Source organism: Schistocerca nitens, chromosome 12, assembly GCF_023898315.1.
Source record: "Schistocerca nitens isolate TAMUIC-IGC-003100 chromosome 12, iqSchNite1.1, whole genome shotgun sequence".
NCBI lineage: Eukaryota > Metazoa > Arthropoda > Insecta > Orthoptera > Acrididae > Schistocerca > Schistocerca nitens.
Window position 1 is genome coordinate 23,802,816 of NC_064625.1, and position 23,906 is coordinate 23,826,721.

Consider the following 23,906-nt stretch of genomic DNA (forward strand, 5'->3'; position numbering starts at 1 on the left):
CTCGATTCCTGGGACAGATAAACTATCTGTATACATAATTAAGTTTGTACGGAACTCACAATGCAGAATTTGGCCTCTTTTTTTCCCACTTAACTGTCTGTAAGTAAACCAGAGTGCAAATAGCAGTAGGGTGTGTGAGGTGAAGAGAGTTGAGGCTCATAGGCAGCACATATCTGGCGAGTACTTGACTCCGTATCCAGAAAGTTGCTCCTGTCACTGACCGCACACTACTTCCGCGGCGAGGAGTCGGTCGGGGAGAGGTCGACGGTTTTGGTGACGGCGCTGATCTACCTCCTGGTGGCGATGGCGGTGCTGATTGCGGACGAGCGCACGCTCGAGACGGGGCTGGACCGGGCGTATGCCAGCTTCAACCGCAGCGCGTCGCAGTTCCTGCAGGACCAGCAGGGCCTCAAGTCCAGGTGAGTGAGCCTCATTTCTCGATTTTCTGCTCTACGCCTGTATCTGTACTCCACAAACCACCATGTAGAGTGTGGCAGATAGAACTTCTGGTACCAGCTTTATATGTCAGGTTCATAATGGTGTGCCCATCATTTCATTAATGGTCATAGTTATTGTGATATTTGCTTGGAAGTAAGACACAGTGCAAAATCTGATAAAGCTTATAATGAAAAATAGAGGTCACTATGATTTTGTTTGGTGCATATCACATAATATGTTGCGGCATATGAAATTTAGCTTACATATTGAATTCTTCTTTAGACTCTGCTGGAGGTCTCGATTTGTCACCAGTGTCGAGATAATTGATCGAGGAAGCACACTCATTTGTGATCGCACCGTGCCAGCCGTAAAGCCAGAGTGAAATATCCACAACATTCCTCGTAGACATTTTGAGATATTGAAATGAGATTTTGGCAAATAACAGCATGCAAAGTGGAGAGTATGTTGTGATATGATTATTATGCAAAACTTCATTATCTACCGTGTTATTCCACTCGCTACTGACTTTTTCTATGAAAGAATGTCATTTTTAAAGTCCATCAATAGTTGGTGGAACGAGAAATGCTACGGGTTTTGGAACAACATAAGTGAAGGCATTGCACATTTATTTTGAACTGAGTATGTGCTTTTTCATAAGCTATCGACCTTTCTTTTCATCAGTTCCTCACTTGGTATACTTAATAAACTAATTTTTCAGAATTCTTTTGCAACTGCGTCTGCACAACATGTTAGTGAGCTGCTGTGTTTTGGCAAAAGAAGCAAATTTTAACATGGCAACCAAAGAAATGTTTAGGTTTTACTCAAAATCACTCGTAATGCTTCTCTGAAAGTTACAAATGGTTTACAAGCCAAGCAAAAATAAATCCCTGCTTTTCCAATGAAATTCTTTTCATATACTAACCAAAGCAAAGTTGATGACAGATCTTTTTGAATGACCACCTAACGAATGGGGGTGTGGAGGGCCCCCACTTCATACTTATAGAAAATGTGAGCGTAGACTTCTGTGTAGAATAGCACTTCCCCTCCAGTGCTCGGCATTTCCCCTACAGCATCTGCCGGTAACCCCCACCATTACCGCTCTCCCCACGTGTGTCCTGCCATCTGTGCATCTAGCAGCCACAGAATTCTGCGTGCATTATACGTCTGCACGTGTACTCCACAAACCACCCTACAGTGCATAGTGGAGGGTGCCTCGAACTGCTAGTAGTCATTTGCTTTCCTGTTCCTCTCACAAACAGGGGGGAAAACTGCCGACAGGCCTCTTCGTGAGCCCTATTTCCTCTCCTCTTATTTTCACGGTCCTCATACAAAATGGGATGTCGGCAGCAGTAAGGTCGATCTGCAGTCGGCCTCAAATGCCAGTTCACTAAATTTCCACAATAGCGCATCACAAAAAGAGCATGGTCTTTCCTCAGGAGATTCTCACCGGAGTTCACAAAGCACCTCCGTAATACGTGCATGTTGATGGTACCTAGCACCCCTCCTCCGAATTGCTTCAGTGTCTTCCTTTAATCTGACCTGGCACGGATCCCGACCACTCGAGAATGGGTAACACTAATGTTCTGTACGTCGTCTTCTTTATAGATGAGCCACACTTTCCCAAAATTCTCCCAATAAAACAAAGTTGGGCACTCACCTTCCCAACTGTCTCGAGCAGCACATTGCTAATGCTGTTTTCGAACATTACCAAATTATTTTCTCGATTCGTCTGCATTAACTAACATCTTTCCACATTCAGAGCTAACTGCCATTCATCACACTAACTAGAAATTCTGCCTAAGCCATCTCGTGTCCTCGTACAGTCGCTCAACTTCGCCACCTTACTGTACACGACAGCTCCACTAGCAAACGGATGTAAATTACTGTTCACCCTGTCTCTCAGATCACTTATTTGTGCAGGGAAGAAGATCGGTCCTGTCACACTTCCCTGGGGCACTCCTGACGATGGACTTGTCTGTGATGAACACTCCCCATCGAGGTTAACATACTGGTGTGTATTACTTGAGAAGTCTTTGAGCCAATCACGTATCTTGCAACCTGTTCCGTGTGGGTCAGACCGTCGTCAGTCTGCAGTGGAGTACCGTGTCAAATGCTCTCCACAAATCGAGGAATATGGAATCTGCCTATTGCCTTCTATCCGCTGTTTGTAGGATATCGTGTGAGGAAAGGGTGAGCCGAGTTTCGCATAAGCAATGACAACTCCTTCTGAGGTAAGAAAGCTAACTATTCACAGTGAGGGTAGACACTTGCTACAAAACATACTTCCCTTCATTACTCCTCTCTGTTGCGGCACTTGCTTGACCTGCACACTGCAACCCCTTTTAAAATCAATGAAGTTAAAATGTATTCACTATACTTACTGTTCATAAATCGCTCGATTGCTGCACTCCTTACTTCTGAATTGGCAGAAATTGGAAGACTTCAGACTGTAATGTATTGTGTCTGATCACAGCCACTAATAGTAGTAGTAGTAACAATAATAATAATTACGGATACAATAAGGAAAAGAAGACTGCAGTTCTACGGACATATCCACAGGATGAATGAAAACAGAATTTCAAAGCGAATTCTTAAAGTCATCAACTCGGGCAGGGGAAAAACAAAATAGATAAAAGAAGTTGAAGAGGACCTCAGACAAGCACACATAACAGTAAATGATGCAGGAAATAGAACTGAATTCAGGAACATCATCAAAAAACATAAATTTGACACCACAACACAGAAGAGACCAGGATGCAAATGGACAGCGGAGCGAAAGAAACAACACAGTGAACACATGAAGAAAATTTGGGCTCAGAAGAAACATAAACAAACAATCATCATAAAGGAATTGAAGTTCAAACGCTCTCGTAAATCGGAATAATCGAAAATAATAATAATAATAATAATGTGTACAGCACTATAGTAGCCCTTACATAGTTACTGCTGTGTTGTGCTGTCAATTAATCCATTTACCTATTTCGAAGTGAGTAATGAAGCAATTTCTGGACTACCACATATACTATTTACAACTTTAAGAAGACATTTTCTTGAGATATTTAGTATTTGTTAGTGTATATCTCAGTTTTATCATAATCAATGTACAGGACAGAGCACAACATACATATGTAGTGGGTGGATTATATGTGGAAACTGCAACCTCCACCGCATTAATGCTGCTAATAGAGAAAACGTAATTATTGATAATTTATATAAATCAGTATTAGCATCTTACAAAATTGTGATAGTAGTAAAGATCCTTTGAAAATAATTTAGTTTTATGACTGAAACAGGATTGAATCATTTAGTTTTTACCCCTCAGAAAATTTCATTTTAGCCCTCAGGGGTAATTACACCAGATGAACCATCTTATCACCTGTAATTTATCAGTTTTTTGTTGTTGTAGTCATTTCATTAAAGAAAATAACTGAGCAAAAGGATCCTGACACCTATTAGTGGATGTTAGTATTGGGTGTGTCTGCTGTTTGCCTCTATGGTGGTTTGAACCCTGCAGGGGACACTCTTAATGACGTGTCTGAATGTCTGTAGACAAACAGTAGCCAGTTCTTCTGGCAATAGCTGAAAACGGATAAGGTAGTGATGCTGGATGCTGGGGTCTCGAGTGAAGTTGACATTGTAACTTGCCCCTTAGGTGTAGCCGTGCAGTCTGAGGCGCCTTGTCACGTTTCATGTGGCTTCCCCCCACCCCATCAGAGGTTTGAGTCCTCCCTCAGGCATGTGTGTGTGTGTGTGTGTGTGTGTGTGTGTGTGTGTATCATCCGTAGTGTAAGTTAGTTTAAGTTAGATTACATAGTGCGTAAGCCTAGGGACGGACGACCTCAGCAGTTTGGTCCCATAGTCCTTACCACAAATTTCCAATATTGTTCCATTTGATTAAAGTTAGGACTCTGAGCAGACTACTGTCTTCCAGGACAGTTATTGTCCACAAACTATTGCTTCACAGATGTTATTCTTTGACTGAGTGCAATTTCATACTGGACCAATCGATCATTGTCTCAGAACTGTTCCTCTACTCCGTACGTAAATTGAAGGGGGGAAGGGAAGAGAGGAAAGGAAAGGAAAGGAAAGGAAAGGAAAGGAAGGGAAAGGAAGGGAAGGAGAGGGGATAACTGCTGTCAGCTGCATCAGGACTTCACATGGAATCAGCAGCAATGAGTGAAAATGTGTACCAGTCTGGGATTTGAACCCGGGATCTCCTTCTTACTAGGCAGGTGCGTTAACCACTGCACCATCCAGGACACGCCATTATCGCAATTGCACGGACTACCTCGGCACGCCTCACCGTCGATTCACACTCCCTCCGGGCGCCACCTATCCACAGTCCCTGTCCATTTCCTCTCTGCTCACTCTTCGAGACTCCCATGTTCGTAGTACATTGAAATGCTGCTACATTCGAAGATGAACAATACATGCGGACGTGCATTGTGCTGTTGGAACAGCAAGTTCCCTTGCCGGTCTAGGAATGGTAGAACGATGGGTTCGATGATGGTTTGGATGTACCGTGCACTATTCAGTGTCCCCTCGACGATCACCAGTGGTGTACGGCCAGTGTAGGAGATCGCTCCCCACACTATGATGCCGGGTGTTGGCCCTGTGTGCCTCGGTCGTATGCAGTCCTGATTGTGGCGCTCACCTGCACGGCACCAAACACGCATACGACCATCATTGGCACCAAGGCAGAAGCGACTCTCATCGCTGAAGACGATGCGTCTCCATTCGTCCCTCCATTCACGCCTGTCGCGACACCACTGGAGGCGGGCTGCACGATGTTGGGGCGTGAGCGGAAGACGGCCTAACGGTGTGCGGGACCGTAGCCCAGCTTCATGGAGACGGTTGCGAATGGTCCTCGCCGATACCCCAGGAGCAACAGTGTCCCTAATTTGCTGGGAAGTGGCGGTGCGGTCCCCTACGGCACTGCGTAGGATCCTACGGTCTTGGCGTGCATCCGTGCGTCGCTGCGGTCCGGTCCCAGGTCGACGGGCACGTGCACCTTCCGCCGAGCAGTGGCGACAACATCGATGTACTGTGGAGACCTCACGCCCCACGTGTTGAGCAATTCGGCGGTATGTCCACCCGGCCTCCCGCATGCCCACTATACGCCCTCGCTCAAAGTCCGTCAACTGCACATACGGTTCATGTCCACGCTGTCACGGCATGCTACCAGTGTTAAAGACTGCGATGGAGCTCCGTATGCCACGGCAAACTGGCTGACACTGACGGCGGTGGTGCACAAATGCTGCGCAGCTAGCGCCATTCGACGGCCAACACCGCGGTTCCTGGTGTGTCCGCTGTGCCGTGCGTGTGATCATTGCTTGTACAGCCCTCTCGCAGTGTCCGGAGCAAGTATGGTGGGTTTAACACACCGGTGTCAATGTGTTCTTTTTTCCATTTCCAGGAGTGTATATTCGACGACGGAAGTTAGTTGTGGCGGCACCTACCAACATTTTTCAGAACTTCCACTTTGCACTTGATTCTAAGCCGCAGGCAGTTTTTTGGATTAGAAAAACCGGAAAAAAGTGCGGCTTAGATTCGAGTAAATACGGTACGCCCAAACCACAAAAAACACCCCAATACTATAGCACTACTGTCTCTGTACTTCACTGTGTGCACGCGCGCAGTAATTATTCTAACCTTATCCTCACGACCCGTATGTGAGCGATATGTAGGGGGTTGTAGTATATCCCTAGAGTAATTATTTAAAGCTGGTTCTTGAAATTTTGATAATAGTCTTTCTCAGAATAGTTTACATCTGCCTTCCAAAGTGCCAGTTCAGTTCCTTCTGTCTCTGTAACACTCTCCCACAGATTAAACAAACCTGTGACCATTCATGTTGTCCTTCTCTGTATATGTTAAATATGCCTTTTACTCCCATCAAGTACAGGTCCCACACACTTGAGCAATATTTTAGAACCAGTCGCAGGAGTGATTTGTAAGCAATCTCTTTTGTAGATTTATGGCCACGTTCCTAGTATCCTACCAATAAACTGAAGTCTGTCACCTGCTTTACTCACAACTAAACCTGTGTAATCATTCCATTTCATATCCCCACAAAGTTTTACACCGAGGTATTTGTACGAGTTGGTCGCTTCCAACAGTAACTCATTCATATTATAGCTGTAGATATTACATTTTTTTGTTTTGCGAAGTGCAGAATTTTACATTTCTGGACATTCAGAACAAGTTGCCAATCTCTGCACCACATTGAAATCTTATAAAGATCTGGGAGAATATTTATGCAGCTTCTCTCGGATAGTACTTCATTATAGGTAACTGCATCATCTGTGTAAAAAAAAAAACTGATTTTACTATTAATATTGTGTGCAATGTAATTAATACACAACATTAACAGCAGGGGTCCCAACACTCTTCTGGGGCGCACCTGAATGTATAGATCCAATCAAACAGCCAGATATTTTAAATTGCTGCAATATAGCATTCAGTACAGGAAATGGCAACGTGCCCGAGGCATCCGGCGGTCTCCCGTGTGTCGTCACCACGCAATGCTGACAGAGGACAGTGTTGACTTGCAGTGGCTCGTAATGCTGACTGCCTCTGCCAGCTGTGACTTCAGGTCTGGGCAGTCACGGCTAGCTACAGCCACTCGTGTCGTGACACGGCTTGCGCACCCTGCACTGTCCAGTAGGCAGCAGGCAGGTGACGTAGTGGCAGTGACCCGTGGCCTCGCATCAGTGGGCAGCGAGCTGCTTCCTGTGGTGGCTGTGGCCACTGGTCACATGGTTTCAGGGTGGATTGCCCTAGTGCAGAGTCAAACTGTGCTCGACAAAAAGCTTTCCAGGTGTTGCCCGAATATCGCAGCCTCTTAGTGTAGAGCAGTGATACTAAAAGAGCTGACTTTAGTGTAAAATGGCTAGGTATTTAAATACTTCCAGAGCTGCACTTGCTTGAGCTGTGCTGGGCCTTGCGACACATAAGAGATGTGATGAAAAAGTAATGGCAATTTTTTTAAAGAATCTTTATTTATTCATTGTCAACAAATTTGTCCCTTTAAAATTAACCCCTCTCAGATACAGTAACTTGTGCCAGAACTTTTTCCGGTCTCGGAAGCCCTTGTGGAACTCGCTTTGGGTGTTCAGCTCCTTTAGCGATCCTGTTTTTATCTCGTCGGCAGTGGCAAAATGATATCCTTTCGTGGTTCTCCTGAGTCTCAGGAATAGGAAAAAAAGGTCGCAGGGGCCGAAGTCTGGTGAATACAGTGGCTGAGGCAATGTAACTGTTTTGTTTATTGCCAAAAAATTACAAATGAGCATTGAGATTTGAGCAGGAACATTGTCATGATACAATTTCCACTAGTGTTTTGCCACAATTCTGGCCGTTTTCCTCAGACTGCTTCAAGCATACAGTCATAACTTCCAAGTAGTGTTCCTTATTGACTGTACGACTGTAAGTCAGGAACTCACAATCCACTATCCCATTGTAATCGAAGAAAACAGTGAGAAGAATCTTCACATATGATAGAACATGTAGAAATTTTTTGGTCTTAGCTCTGCATGCAGTTTCCGTTGGGACGATTCTGCCTTGCTTTTGACATCATACCTGTGTTTCATCACTAGGGCCCGGATTTTAATTACCTAAAAAACAGGGAAATATGCAAGCATTTATGACCTAAAACTTACATAAATACGACCTTAAAAAATAAAATATGACTTAATAGAAGTTTATTTAAAGCATTCTTCTTTGTTTATTTAATTTTTTATTCACCATAAAGTAATACAAAATTCACTTCTCAAAATATTGTAAGTATAGTTCTTTCTTTCTGTAGGGTTTGTAGCTAAATTGCACCTATTTTTTGAATGTCTGAATGTTTTATTTTCTAAACACAAAGTACAGTGAAAAGATCGTCTATCGAAACAGTGAAACGTTTTTATTTTTACATAGTATTTAAAGCATTTCACATTATTTAATATCATATTTCAGTCTTCAGTATCTGCAAAGTTGCACTGGATCACAAGATGAATTTTCAGGTTTTCCATTGTCAAAAATCTACGGTTGTCGCTGAGGATAGTTTTGTACCTGGAAAAGCTTCTCTCCACTTGACAAGATGTCAAATGGTTCTGAGCACTATGGGACTTAACATCTGAGGTCATCAGTCCCCTAGAACTTCGAACTACTTAAACCTAACTAACTTAAGGACATCACACACATCCATGCCCGAGGCAGGATTCGAACCTGCAACCGTAGCAGTCGCGCGGTTCCAGACTGAAGCGCCTAGAACCGGTCGGCCACACCGGCCGGCTACAATAAGCAACTGGAGCATATTTGAAGGCAGCCAGGTCACTGGAGTTCAGCTTTGTTTCAGTATCATCAAATGTTGCGGCATTCCCTGAAAGAATGTTACTAATTTTGCACAGTGTAGAATATCCAGGATTCCATTGGAGAACACTTTGCAATTTGGTTTTCACTTTGTCAGCCACATGACCACTAGCTCGACCCAACTCACTCTGCACATGTTGCACAATACTCAGGGCCTCACATAGGTGAGTGCCGACAGCTTCCAGTCGTTTGATGGCTTTTGATATCACTGAAAAATTAGCATTGATGTATGCCAAGTTTCGAGACAATGTATCTGTAAAAATGTCTTTCACAATTTTGATAGCACTTGACTCATCGCTATCAAGCTCACAGAAGATTGTCTTTATTTGAGTGTAGTTGATGCAGTAATACTCAGCAGCATTAAGCCAAGAACCCCATCATGTAAGAACAGGTTTAGGTGGGAGGGGTGTTGAAGGTGCTTGTTCCTTGAATTTCTGCACTTGGAGCCTTCACATAGAATTTCTTTCCACAGGAAATTAATTTGTGCTTGTCAGGATAATCTGATCGCACCTCGTCGGCAACTCTGTGCAATGCATGTGCAAGGCAAGTGATGTACACCATACTGGGGTAGAGAATCTGAAGCTCTTTGGCTGCTTTAGCCGTATATGAAGCACCATCTGTTACAAACAGCAAAACGTTGTCTCTTTTTCACACCATCCAGCCACAGTAGCTTCAAAGAGTTGTCAAACAAAATAGCAATCGTCAAATTGTTTACTCTATTGAGAGCTTCACATGTTAGTAGGAACATATCTCCAGGGCCATCAACTTTTAGAACACTAACAACAACATTTGCAATATATCACCCACTAATATCCGTAGTTTCATCTATCAACAGCCAGATCTTTTGCTCAGCAATAGTAATTCATATTTTGTTGAGCACATCATTGTAGCATACGGATAAATAGTTCTTTCTCAGTGTAGATTCATCTGGAACTGGATGTGTTGTGTACTTCTCCAAGAACCGTCTGAAGCGTAGATTCTTCAGCTTTTCCAATGGGATGTTGCAGGATACCATCATCTCACACAAATCCATGCAGAATGATTGCACGGTTGACGATTGACCTGTCTGTTCAAATAACAGCGTTTGCCTGCTGTTATTTTCAGCACTTTGTTTCACACAGCTGCTGTGTTTAGTGGTATTACAGTGTTGTTGCACATTAAAGTGCTTTTCTGCACTAACTTTAACTTCACACAGTTTACAAAATAATATTTTCCCATCAGTATTAAAGAACTTCTCTCCAAATTCTCGAACATATCCTCGCAACTTCTAGCTGTCGGAGCACTTTGTTTTAGGCATGTTGAAGAAGGCAAAGGCTGTATTCAAACTGGTTACTGGGAACACCTGTGCGACTGTGATGATTATTACGGCAGAAGCTGCATTTGTTGGCTCTGAGAGCGTATTGCCGACTTTGCGCAACAGTGTTTTATGTTCGCAAAACGACTGTTGTGGTACACCGATTTTCTGCTACAGTCCTGAGAAATAAAGCTGTGTACTAATTTATCTGTTTATCTTTCATAATAGCACGTTAAATATTGTCTCATGAGCAACATATTCATTTTCTTATTCATGTGTCCCGTAAGATACGAGAAAAACGGTATATGCATATTTGGAAAAAGTTGACGGAAGTATGACCTATTATATTAAAAGTTAGCCACAGTATGACCTATTACTAAAATTTGTTGAAATATGACTCTATATGCACAATCAAAATACATTTTTCGACACTAAAATGCCTAGATTTGTGTATAAATTGTTCTAAAATTCACCCTATAGTTCAGAAAAAAATATGACTTGTCATTAAAATCCAGGCCCTATTCATCACCTATTATAACCGTCTGCAGATTGCGAATAGGATTGTATAGTGGCTATATGATTTATTGGTAACGTCTAAAAATTTGTGCCAAACCAGGATTTGAGCCCAGATTTCCCTCTATGTGAGCGGTCATCTTAAACTGCCTCGGTCATCCAAACATGACTGACCCAAACTTCCGTATGTCAGATAGTCGAGTCATTGTAAGAAGATTCCTGACAATTGCAGTAGGCTGGGCACAGCAGCTTTGTCACGTTACACAATTTTGTAAATGTCTCCACAGAAACACCCCAGTGTTGCCAGAGCTCTGTTGACAGTTACTGTTTTCACCTGCAGCCATCTGTGCTTCATAGTTGAATGCTGGCCACAGCACTGCCAGCCGTGAGGGATCAACTTACGTCGACTTGATTGTAGGGCCTACGTCCCATAGTGCTCGCATACAAATTGTACGATGTCTGTATTTTAATGTCTGTATAGTTTGATGCAATGTTCTTTTGGACAGTCAAATCTAAAGGCCATAAATTCAAGTAAATATGTAGGAATTACAAGTACAAAAAAGTTATCTGGAAATAACATTTAGAAAATGTTGTGGGGAAGGCAAAGCAAAGACTTCGTTTTATTGGCTGAACACTTAGAAAATGTAACAGATGTACTAAAGAGACTGCCTACACTACGCTTGTCTGTCCTGCTTTGGATTACTGCTGTGCAGTTTGGGATGCTAGGGTTAACGGAGTACATCGAGAAAGTTGAGAGAAGGGCAGCTCATTTTGTATTATCACAAAATAGGGGGGATAGTGTCTCTAGCATGATGCAGGATTTGGAGTGGACATAATTAAAACAGAGGTGTTTTTTGTTGCAGTGGAATCTTCTCAGAAAATTTAAGTCACCAACTTTCTCTTCAGAATGCGAAAATATTTTGTTGGCGCTGACCTACAAGGGGAGAAACGATCGTCATAAAATCAGAGCTCACACGGAAAGATATGGGCGTATTTTTTATTTTTTTATTTTTTGCACGCTGTTCGAGATTGGAATAATAGAGAATTATTGTGAAGGTGGTTCGACGAACCTTCTATCGGGCACTGGAGAGTGATTTGAAGAGTATCCGTATAGATGTAAATATAGGTGCATTTACTGTGAGAATTTTGAAACCGTGACAAGTTGTTAGTGCTAGCTGAAGTGTTTTTTGCTTCTTATTTCAGAGGGCCTGCTTCACAGCTGATACTGAAGCTGTCGCTGGCCGTGTGGTGCGGCGTGGTGGGAGCGCTCTTCACCTTTCCGGGGCTCCGCATGGCCCGTATGCACTGGGACTCTCTCAGGTATGCTGCAGTATGCCAGAAATTCTGTGTCTGGCATGACTCGAAGTTTGATGCTGGGATCTTTTTTACAAGGTCGAAAGGAACTTTTTTATGCGAACGAAGAGACTGCAAATTTTAAGCTTATTTTTTAGGCATTCCAGAATGTTGTGAATGATGTTAGAATACTGTGTATTTGATCTCGTGCAATAAATGTTGAATTAGTGAGGTGTAATTGTATGTTTGAGCAGTGGAGAAATGTAGAACACACAAATAAATACCGACTCTATGACGTATCCTAGAAGATAGGGGAAGAAAGGCAAACCTACATTTATAGCATGTGTATATTTAGAGAAGGCTTTTGAAATTATGAGTGGACTACACGCTTCAAAATTTGGAAGGTAGCAGGGATAAAATGCAAGGAGTGAAAAGTTATTTATGGCTTATGTAGAAACTGAAATGTGACGTAAGTTGTTTTTGGTATACAACCGATGTTGCATATCCTGTGTGTAGTCTGTAACCATCTTATGTTTGACATCAGTAGATTTATTTAACAAAATTTGTTTGGTTGCCTTTTTTGGATGTTTGCTGAGATGGCCCTGCTGTTCAGTTCCAACAAACTGGGCGCCAGCAGTATTCACAGCTCTTAATCTCATTGTATGTGTACAGGTGCTGAAAGAGAGCATTAATTGTCTTCTGAGCCACTTGACTGACATAAACAACTGAACTTTTAACCTTCTGTATTCACCCTTTCTTTTACAACAAAAATTCTTTTGTAATACAAACTCGTATAATAAGTGGGTTGACAGAGTGTCTGAAACATACTTAGCTTGTGCAAAGCAACACGAAAAGTGTATGTTTACGTAAGGCAGTTCAAGTCGTGTCTCCCAGTGTCTATTGTATCCACAACCTTTTCTCTTTTTCACTTTGTCTTCTAAATACCTTCAAAGCATTACACCAAGGAACAAGTGGCACTACACAGCAGGTGGAAACACTCACTCACAGTCTCACCTTGTAGAAGTGATAGCTTAAAGACATTCTCCCATCTGAACATATCATAATAGTATCTCCCACAGTGGGATGTCCTAACACTTACTTACTTCTAAACATCATGAACATCTTTTATCATGTCAGAAGCTTGAAAATGATACATGCCATCATAAAAATGTCATGTTATACTTCACAGAATGTAGTTATACAAGTCAAAGGACATGGAAAGGGAAGCAGTGGTTGAGAATAATTGCGAGATATCGTAGTCTATCTCCATTGCTATGCAGTCTGTACACTGAACAAGCAGTAAAGGAAACAAAGGAGAAATTTGGTGAGGGATTTAAAGTTCAAGTAAAAGAAGTAAAAAGATGACGTAATTCTGTCTTGCTGTAATTGTGGTGCAAGCAATTTCTGCAGCATATTTAGGTACATGAAACCAGTTAGTTTTCTTCCGAAAGAAAAATGACCCCTTAAGCATTTGAAGAGGACACGGCCCAAAAACTTAAGTGAATTGCAAATGTGTTCCAAAATGTTGTGTGGATGTTCTGTAACCCAAATACCCACATTATGATGATTCACCTTTCCAGACACTTGAAGTGTTGGTTTCTGTGAAAAACCATCTTACTTCAGCAGCCACTGTGAGTCACTGTAAAAGTTGGAATGAAACTCATTGTCCTGAGTAGTCATAATGTCCAACCGCAGCAGATGCAGTTGTACGTGCAGACACATACACAGAATGCACCAGACAGTTGACTGTGATATCTGCTGTCCACTGGTCACACGTATCCTTGATTACCTCACATACCCGTAGAATGTTTGTCACACACATTCCAGCTTCTCTGCTGACTGTCCCAAATGGCCTGTTTACTTAGCACTGCATAAGCAGGCAGTCTCACTGAATGTGTTTTACCACCCACGGATTGTTTCACCTGTCGGAGCTGAAACTTGGTATTTGGTATGAAATTGTCACTCAACTTTCACAACTGACTCGCATTTAGCAAATTAGAAAAGACACACTGCACTCCACATAGGCCATGATCTCGTGCACCTGCTATGCCAAGGCACATACAGTATATCCCCACTTTTACATTTCCAGAACTGATGTTTTACCGCCATTTACAACAGTTTTTATCTGTCCCATCAAATTTCCTATGCCCACAGTGTTAATTTTCACCAGATTTTGCAACATATTTACAATTTTCCCATAATTTACTCATGGAAAAAATGTTTGTGGAGAAAAAGTAACACTGGCATTATGTTGACTGTCCAGTAGTGTTTACAGGTATTACATGGTTAAGTTTCTTGACACCAGGGCACTCTACTCAGTGGATCTGAACCGTTAAATGTGTAAAAGTTGGAACAGTTTGTGCCGTATCTCCCGCTGCTGCTGAGCTCTACTTGGCGTGGCGGCTGATGGAAGTAAGGTTCATTAGAATTAAGATATCGTCAAGAATTGCAAACATTTCCAAACTGTCTCTACTGCCCCAATGCAGTTTTGTGATTGTTGCGATCATCGTGACACCTTTGTCAAACCATATTTAGCGTGTTTCTGTGTATGGCCACTTGGAGTGCTAGTGTCACTGTCATTCACTTTGCGTTGCTCAAATGTGTTTAGTTTAATCACAGCGCCAGTGACATATTTTATTCGTGCTGAGCAAAACGTGTTTCGGGAATTTATTTCTCGTTGTCAAGTGCAGTATTTATGTACGTATTTTTTGTGATGTTACACAAACAAACAATGTGAGTGATAGTTTGTGTGTATGTGTGGTTTTCTACATAACTGATGAGGTACAGTATCTGATAACTTCAAAAAGACAATGTGTCGAGTCCATGCCATATCGAGCTGCTGCAATATGCTGTTGAAAGGGAAGTTCGACACAATATTAGGAGGTATCCCGTGTATTTTGTTACCTTAATATATTACAGTAACATGTAAAAATTTGAAGTAAATCAGTCGAGTACTTTCAGACTTTGCTAACAGTGGTTCCCCTTTATACATTACATATATATTTATATTAAAAATATATGGCCCATAATTGTCCAAATCTTCATTAGAGTATTGTGTAAAAATTTGAAGTAAATTGGTCAAGAACTTTGAGATTTGTGGTTGTAATGTCTCCCCTTTATATGTACATATTTAGTTGTGTATGTAATATATATATATATATATATATTTTAAAGAATTGGTATATAAAACACAGTATGTATTTGAATGCAACATTGCCATAATGTCAAAGCAATCAGTAAAGAACTTTCGAGGTTTTAAGACTTCGAACACACAATCATTTACATTTTTATATAGATTTCCCTTAAAATTATTACATACCTATTTATATATTATATATGGCATTCCAGTAGGTATATAAAAAAGTGCATATTTGAATGCAACATTATATTAAAATTTCATAGGTTGGTATATAAAAACTCGTGTGTATTTGAATGCATCAGTGCGTCAAAATTAAAAAATAAAAAAGAAACTGAAGAAGAAATTTCAGAGATTTACTGTTTTCAATAAACAAACATTAATGTTTCTATTTATATAGATTGTATTAACTCATAAATTGTTTATGTTTTGAGAGTTGTTTGTTTGTAAGAAGACATAGGTCTATGCCTCACTTTGTTGGATTTCAGATAGAGAGAGTGAGTGAGTGTTTCATTTTAGTCTGCTCTGAGGAAGGGTGCTGGTGCTGTCTGAAAGCTCAGCCATCTTTACTGCCTCCTGTATTTATACTTTGTGTTGTAACTGATACTAAAACTGTGCAGTTTGAATTGGGTGACCTAATATAGGTTGATTTCTTTTGTTTCAGGTATTCGGCAGAGAATCGTGTTCTGCGCCTGCTGCTGAACACGAGCTTTGCACTGCCGCTGCTACTGGTGGTGCTGTGGATCCGGCCTGTGAGCCGAGACTATCTCACGGGTAGAGTCTTCACTGGCATGACGGGCCCCTTGTAAGTTGTATTAGGAGTACACATGAGGGGACTCCTTCCTTGCCTGTTGAGCACACAAATAAATGTAGTCAGACCTAAAAAATATGTTGAGGATTGTAACAATAAGTAAAAGATCATTTGCCTTACAAAGACTGAGAGGTCTATAGGTCTATGAAGGGTAAACTATTCTGAGAAGTATCTTTGCAATTAATCGTGAATGGTAAACTATTGCACCAATATAAATGCCGTGCAGAAGGAATGGAGTTGGATGTACTGTAGATCATACTTGGATGAAGCATAGAGTGGAATTTTAGCAGTGGGAGGTTAAACACAAAATTCTGACAGAACAACATTTATTTGATTTGGTAAATTTAATTCCACACATAAGTATGTGTGCAACTAATATGATGGTTGCTGTTCCCAGCTATCTACTATGTTGCATGTGAATGAAACCTATATATAACATTACTTTGGAGTTCCCTGCAAGTTTTACATCTGGAGGAGGGAATGATCTCTGGAAGAGGGAATGACCAAAGGATTGTTTAATTACAAACAATTACATTCACATGCACTTGAGAGGCTAACAGGAAGGAAAAGAACTAAAAAAAATTCACCACAACTTACGCACCCAGCAAGAAGGGTTGTTTCCTCGATTTTAACACATGGAATAAAAGAACAAAATTACTATTAAAATGAATAGCTTTAAAAGAATTGAAGGGTAAATAAGAATCACAATTAATTCAGATCCTGTGTGGTGGAAGATGTTTTCATTAGAACATGACGAAGTGGTCACAAACAAAACTGTGTACAATGTAAGTATGGAATTTTGAATGAAGGAATGAATTTGCACAGAATTCACTATAAGGGAACAAGATCTACAAACTTAAGGCTCTTAGATCTAAATGTTGACACATGGTAACAAGAACAAGCAAATACCAAAGAAGAATATTATCAGGTGAGACAAACTACAGAAAATTCAGTTGTAAGTTCACGGAAATCATATAAAATATAGACGTGCTCACGAAAGCAACAATAAACTAAATGAACTGTACTTGACATGGCTCCACATGTTTGAATAAATGGTTGAACTGAACAATAACCTACACAGCCCCTGGATTCTAATGCAATTAACACTTGCAAACTAGAAAGTAAAATTTCTCACGCACGATAGTGAACTCTGAAAGGAATCGCTAACTTTGACTAGATTTGAAAACTTGGATAAAACACAATGTTAACTTAATAATGAGGAGGAACTCTTTATTAGCAGCCTACCTTACCCACCTCACATGCCACGGAAGAGTGGTGAGCTCGTGCTCCAAAAAATGGGGTTTGTCCTCCAGCAGAAGTGATCAAAGAATCAGCCTTTTTATTGTGCCAACTTACACAAAAGGCAAACAGAAAGAAATATAATATGAAATATGGAAAATGTGTAAATTGTGGCTGATATGAACAAACTCAAACTCAGCTGCTCAGTCTCTTTTAAATCAGAGCAAATTGCCTAACTGCTCTGAGAATTAAGGTGCTAGAGATATAGAAATGAGGTCCTTTTTAATGCAAACTCTTGAAGAGGCTCATATAGAGACCTTTCAAAATGGCCAGATGTAATGAATATGATAAACAATAGATGCAGGTGAGAAAGGGGTGGAGAGAGAGAGAGAGAGAGAGAGAGAGAGAGAGAGAGAGAGAGAGCATGTGGCAGAGGGTGAGGAGCAAGATTGGTGGGAGATGGGGAAGGAGTGGCATGCATTTTGAAGAAGGGACGTCGAACAGAACTGTAGACCTATATCTCTAACGTCGATCAGTTGTAGAATTTTGGAACACATATTATGTTCGAGTATAATGACTTTTCTAGAGACTAGAAATCTATTCTGTAGGAATCAGCATGGGTTTTGAAAAAGACGGTCGTGTGAAACCCAGCTCGCGCTATTCGTCCACGAGACTCAGAGGGCCATAGACACGGGTTCCCAGGTAGAAGCCGTGTTTCTTGACTTCCGCAAGGCATTCGATACAGTTCCCCACAGTCATTTAATGAACAAAGTAAGAGCATATGGACTATCAGACGAATTGCGTGATTGGATTGAAGAGTTCCTAGATAACAGAACGCAGCATGTCATTCTCAATGGAGAGAAGTCTTCCGAAGTAAGAGTGATTTCAGGTGCGCCGCAGGGGAGTGTCGTAGGACCGTTGCTATTCACAATATACATAAATGACCTGGTGGATGACATCGGAAGTTCACTGAGGCTTTTTGCAGATGATGCTGTGGTGTATCGAGACGTTGTTACAATGGAAAATTGTACTGAAATGCAGGAGGATCTGCAGCGAATTGACACATGGTGCAGGGAATGGCAATTGAATCTCAATGTAGACAAGTGTAATGTGCTGCGAATACATAGAAAGATAGATCCTTTATCATTTAGCTACAATATAGCAGGTCAGCAACTGGAAGCAGTTAATTCCATAAGGAGTGATTTAAAATGGAATGATCATGTAAAGTTGATCGTCGGTAAAGCAGATGCCAGACTGAGATTCATTGGAAGAATCCTAAGGAAATGCAGTCCGAAAACAAAGGAAGTAGGTTACAGTATGCTTGTTCGCCCACTGCTCGAATACTGCTCAGCAGTGTGAGATCCGTACCAGATAGGGTCGATAGAAGAGATAGAGAAGATCCAACGGAGAGCAGCGCGCTTCGTTACAGGATCATTTAGTAATCGCGAAAGCATTACGGAGTTGTTGTTGTTGTGGTCTTCAGTCCTGAGACTGGTTTGATGCAGCTCTCCATGCTACTCTATCGTGTGCAAGCTTCTTCATCTCCCAGTACCTACTGCAACCTACATCCCTCTGAATCTGTTTAGTGTATTCATCTCTTGGTCTCCCTCTACGATTTTTACCCTCCACGCTGCCCTCCAATGCTAAATTTGTGATCCCTTGATGCCTCAAAACATGTCCTACCAACCGATCCCTTCTTCTAGTCAAGTTGTGCCACAAACTTCTCTTCTCCCCAATCCTATTCAGTACCTCCTCATTAGTTACGTGATCTACCCACCTTATCTTCAGCATTCTTCTGTAGCACCACATTTCGAAAGCTTCTATTCTCTTCTTGTCCAAACTAGGTATCGTCCATGTTTCACTTCCATACATGGCTACACTCCATACAAATACTTTCAGAAACGACTTCCTGACACTTAAATCTATACTTGATGTTAACAAATTTCTCTTCTTGAGAAACGCTTTCCTTGCCATTGCCAGTCTACATTTTATATCCTCTCTACTTCGACCATCATCGGTTATTTTACTCCCCAAGTAGCAAAACTCCTTTACTACTTTAAGTCTCTCATTTCCTAACCTAATTCCCTCAGCATCACCCGACTTAATTTGACTACATTCCATTATCCTCGTTTTGCTTTTGTTGATGTTCATCTTATATCCTCCTTTCAAGACACTGTCCATTCCGTTCAACTGCTCTTCCAAGTCCTTTGCTGTCTCTGACAGAATTACAATGTCATCGGCAAACCTCAAAGTTTTCACTTCTTCTCCATGAATTTTAATACCTACTCCGAATGTTTCTTTTGTTTCCTTTACTGCTTGCTCAATATACAGATTGAATAACATCGGGGAGAGGCTACAACCCTGTCTCACACCTTTCCCAACCACTGCTTCCCTTTCATGCCCCTCAACTCTTATAACTGCCATCTGGTTTCTGTACAAATTGTAAATAGCCTTTCGCTCCCTGTATTTTACCCCTGCCACCTTCAGAATTTGAAAGAGAGTATTCCAGTATTACGGAGATGATAGATAAACTCCAGTGGAAGACTCTGCAGGAGAGACGCTCAATAGCTCGGTACGGGCTTTTGTTGAAGTTTCGAGAACATACCTTCACCGAGGAATCAAGCAGTATATTGCTCCCTCCTACGTATATCTCGCGAAGAGACCATGAGGATAAAATCAGAGAGATTAGAGCCCACACAGAAGCATACCGACAATCCTTTCCACAAACAATACGAGACTGGAATAGAAGGGAGAACCGATAGAGGTACTCAAGGTACCCTCCGCCACACACTGTCAGGTGGCTTGCGGAGTATGGATGTAGATGTAGATGTAGACAGAAGAGAGAAGGGAGAAGATGAGGTGAGGCAGTGGGAAATAGATTAGTGGAAGTTTAGGCCAGAGGGATTGTAAGAGTGCACAATATGCTGCGGAGACAAGCCCCACCTGCGCACTTGAGAGAAACTTGTGCAGGAGGGTAGTGTCCAGATGGCTTGCATAGTGAATCAACTGTTGCAGTCATTTTACGTTGTGGTGTGCAACGAAGGATATGTTGCAGGGAGAGTTCCCACCTGCACAACTCAGAAAAGTCAGTGTCTCTGGGAAGTAACCAGCTGTGGCACAGGCTGTGAAGCAGTTGTGTTGAAGTTGTGCACATAGTCAGGTGGCACTACTCAGAAACCGGGCGGTCGAGCTGTCTCTCGACAAAAATTTGGTGGTGGCGATTCGTGCAGGCAAGCAGCTTGTCAGTGGTCGTGCGCACGTAGCATGCGGCACAGTGGTTGCGGCTAAAGTGTTAGACGCTGCGGCTGCTTACACAGGTGGCACTGGCATTGTTGAAGTAGGAGGCGCCAGGGACAGAGTGGGAGAATGTACAGGATAGGTTTTGCATGTATCTCGTGACTGCAAAATGTATCCGAGGTGGCATGCACACTCGGTGGTAGTGCGCCAGTCTTCCACTCTGAGGGCCTGGGGGCGAATCCGCCAGGGTCCCTACACATCCATTGTAGTTTCATTATAAGACGTACTGGGAACAGACCTGTCAACAGCTGTTAGTACGTGTTCAGAAAGTCTTTTGCAAATTTTGTCTGCCCTGAAAAGGACCTTTTTTTGTAGCTAGGACATCGTTTACATCTACATCTACATCTACATGACTACTCTGCAATTCACATTTAAGTGCTTGGCAGAGGGTTCATCGAACCACAATCGTACTATCTCCCTACCATTCCACTCCCGAACAGCGCACGGGAAAAACGAACACCTAAACCTTTCTGTTCGAGCTCTGATTTCTCTTATTTTATTTTGATGATCATTCCTACCTATGTACGTTGGGCTCAACAACATATTTTCGCATTCGGAAGAGAAAGTTGGTGACTGAAATTTCGTAAATAGATATCGCCACGACGAAAAACGTCTTTGCTTTAATGACTTCCATCCCAACTCGCGTATCATATCTGCCACACTCTCTCCCCTATTACGTGATAATACAAAACGAGCTGCCCTTTTTTGCACCCTTTCGATGTTCTCTGTCAATCCCACCTGGTAAGGATCTAAGTGTCCTGCCAATGAAACACAACCTTTGGCTCGCCTTCCCCACAATATTATCTATGTGGTCTTTCCAAATGAAGTTGTTCGTAATTTTTACACCCATGTACTTAGTTGAATTGACAGCCTTGAGAATTGTACTATTTATCGAGTAATCGAATTCCAACGGATTTCTTTTGGAACTTGTGTGGATCACCTCACACTTTTCGTTATTTAGCCTCAACTGCCACCTGCCACACCATACAGTAATCTTTCCTAAATTGCTTTGCAACTGATACTTAAAGTAGGTGCTCAAACTGGTGACCCTCTGACTCGACACAAGCTTGGTAACGTGGAACGCTGTTTTGTCGAACTCTTTAAAAGATTCCTGGTATTGCTGTAATGTGATTTACAGCATGTTGAATGCAATACATTAATTCCTCTTTGTTTCTAGGTAGTCCGCATCTGGGTGGGTGAACTTGAACCTTGAAGAATCCCCACAGGAAAAAGTCCGGTGGCGTGAAGTCTGGTGACCGTGGGGGCCATGTCCTACGAGCACCTCTGCCAATTACCCGTCAGTCAAAGAGTTCATTTAAATTTTTGTGCACAGCACGACTGTTATCTGAGGGCGTCCTATCGTGCTGCAACCACATGCATAGCCCTATGTCCAGAGGAACATCTTCCAGCAGGCTGGGTAGAATTTCTTGCAAAACATGAAGTTAATTTGCCCCGGTGAATCGAGGAGGTAGACGGACCGTCCCAGTCAGATGCTCACCCAAAATACCTGCCCAAATGTTGAGTGAAAATCATCCCTGATGTCCGTAGACATACGTGACATGAGAATTTACCCTTGCCCAGTAATGAACGTTTAGAGTATTGTAAAGGCCGATCCGATGAAAGGTGCACTCGTCGGTAAACAACACAGTGGTGGGGAAGTCATGATCTCGTACAACATGTTGCAGAAACCACTGGCAAAACCGTAGCCTGTGTTCATAGTGTGCAGCGGGATTTAGGTCTTGGACAGGGTGGAAACTAAATGGATGATGGCCGTCATCCCTCAGAACCTCCCAGACTAACCGATGAGTGACCCCCGTGCTGTGTCCAGCCCCTCGAGTACTTGTCGTAGGTGCTTCCTCGAAGTGCTCGAGAACAGTCTCTTCAAATGCAGCATCCCATCGTGTTCCAGGTCTTCCAGCATCACCGTGATATTCCGCTAATGAGCCTATTTCGCCAAGTCGCTGGTGAATTGCTTTAAACGTTTGTGGGTGTGGGTGTGGGTGTGGGTGTGGAGTCTTGCTGGGTACCGTTCCTCATACAACCGTCGAGCTTCGTGCACATTACTGTCGGCTAGTCCATCAACATATACCGTATCTCGTTGTTCTTCAAATGAAATACTGAGCTGCCATGCTTACTGCATTACTAAATCATTGGTGACATGTGACATGTGTGTGTGTGCTCCAAAGTGCAGCTTACGTGTGAATGCCTCTGACGTGAGGTGGAGACAAACAGCAATACCTATTTGACACGTGTGTATCACACTGGGGCAGTGACAGGGCAAGAGATTTTCGTATGTGTGAAATGATAACCATAGCACTGCCTGTCAACTGATGAACGGCAAGAGAGCAATTCCACAGCCAACCGGAGCGTGTGGCACCAAATTTCCGTAGTTAAAAAATGGTGCGTTGTTGACGTTTACAGCATGAGTAATTGCTACTGGCATCAGCTATCCAGGGTTAAAATTTCGTAACATTTTTTCCACCCTGTATATATGTATTAGGGATATGAGCCATGGGCCAAGAGGTTGGAAGCAGGGTGGAGTAGGGATGGATAAAGACATTGCACAGCTTTAGCTTCGGTAGACGGAGAAATACCAATGTTAGGGGTGGGAAGATAGTGGGTAGGATATTCCTCATTTCAGGGCACAATGAGAGGTAGTCAGAACCCTACCAGAGAATGCGATTCAGTTGCTCCAGTCCTGGGTAGTACTGAGTCACGAGGGAGACCCTCCTTTGTGGCCAGATAGTAGGTACGTGGGGGACGGTAGGTGATAGGGTAGACAAACTGCGGAAGATCTGTTTTTTTTTTGGTCTGGGGGAGGATAATTTTGGTCTGTGAGGCATATTTGGGAAGGGCCTGTTCGTTGCAGCAAGCGTGATGACCACAGTTGGCTGGGTCATTTCTTGGGGTCGAATGGGTGACGGCTGTTGAAACAGAGGTATTGTTGGTGGTCAGTAAGTATGACGTGGACAGAGGTACTGGTGGAGCTATCCTCGAGACGGAGGTCGACATCACGGAAGGTGACTTGGTGAATCACCTGCATACACCTTTCCCCTTCTCTGCTTCCATCCCTCCCCCCACCCTGCCCTCTACCCATCACCCAATGCAGTCTCGTTATGCCCACTATTCTGTGCGTGCCACTTCCGTGCACACTCCCACAGGCAGCACTGCAGCATCTTCCCTCACTCCTATCTTGCTATACCTCACTCTCTGCACTCCTGCCTCTTCTGTAATGCCGCTACTCACCCCAACCGAAATCACTGCTCACCGCAGTCGAGCCCTTGTGGTGTAGCACAGTGGACTCGCTTTCAGGAGGGCGACAGTTCAAACCTGCATCTGTCTGTCCAGATTTAGGTTCTCAGTGATTTCCCTAAGGAAGGCTGGTCACATTATGCCAAATTTCATGGATTTCGGTTTTTTGTGATTTCACTAAATCGCTGAAGGCAGAGCTGGCCACAGTGTGCAGAACTTCATGTGGGCCGAGCGTGTGGACCACGGGCGGGCCGAGGCTCTGCCCTTGTCGCCTTTGCTCA

At 42.6% G+C, this 23,906-nt stretch overlaps 1 protein-coding gene across 1 annotated transcript in view; it reads left to right on the forward strand.

Moving 5' to 3' along the window:
- The window catches only part of LOC126215078 (transmembrane protein 161B), a 101,595-nt gene that overhangs the window by 54,688 nt on the left and 23,001 nt on the right, over window positions 1-23,906 (forward strand). The window contains exons 6-8 of the mRNA XM_049941727.1: window positions 201-419; window positions 11,801-11,917; window positions 15,691-15,831. Coding sequence (XP_049797684.1) covers window positions 201-419; window positions 11,801-11,917; window positions 15,691-15,831 — 477 coding nt within the window. The remainder of the gene's footprint in view (window positions 1-200; window positions 420-11,800; window positions 11,918-15,690; window positions 15,832-23,906) is intronic.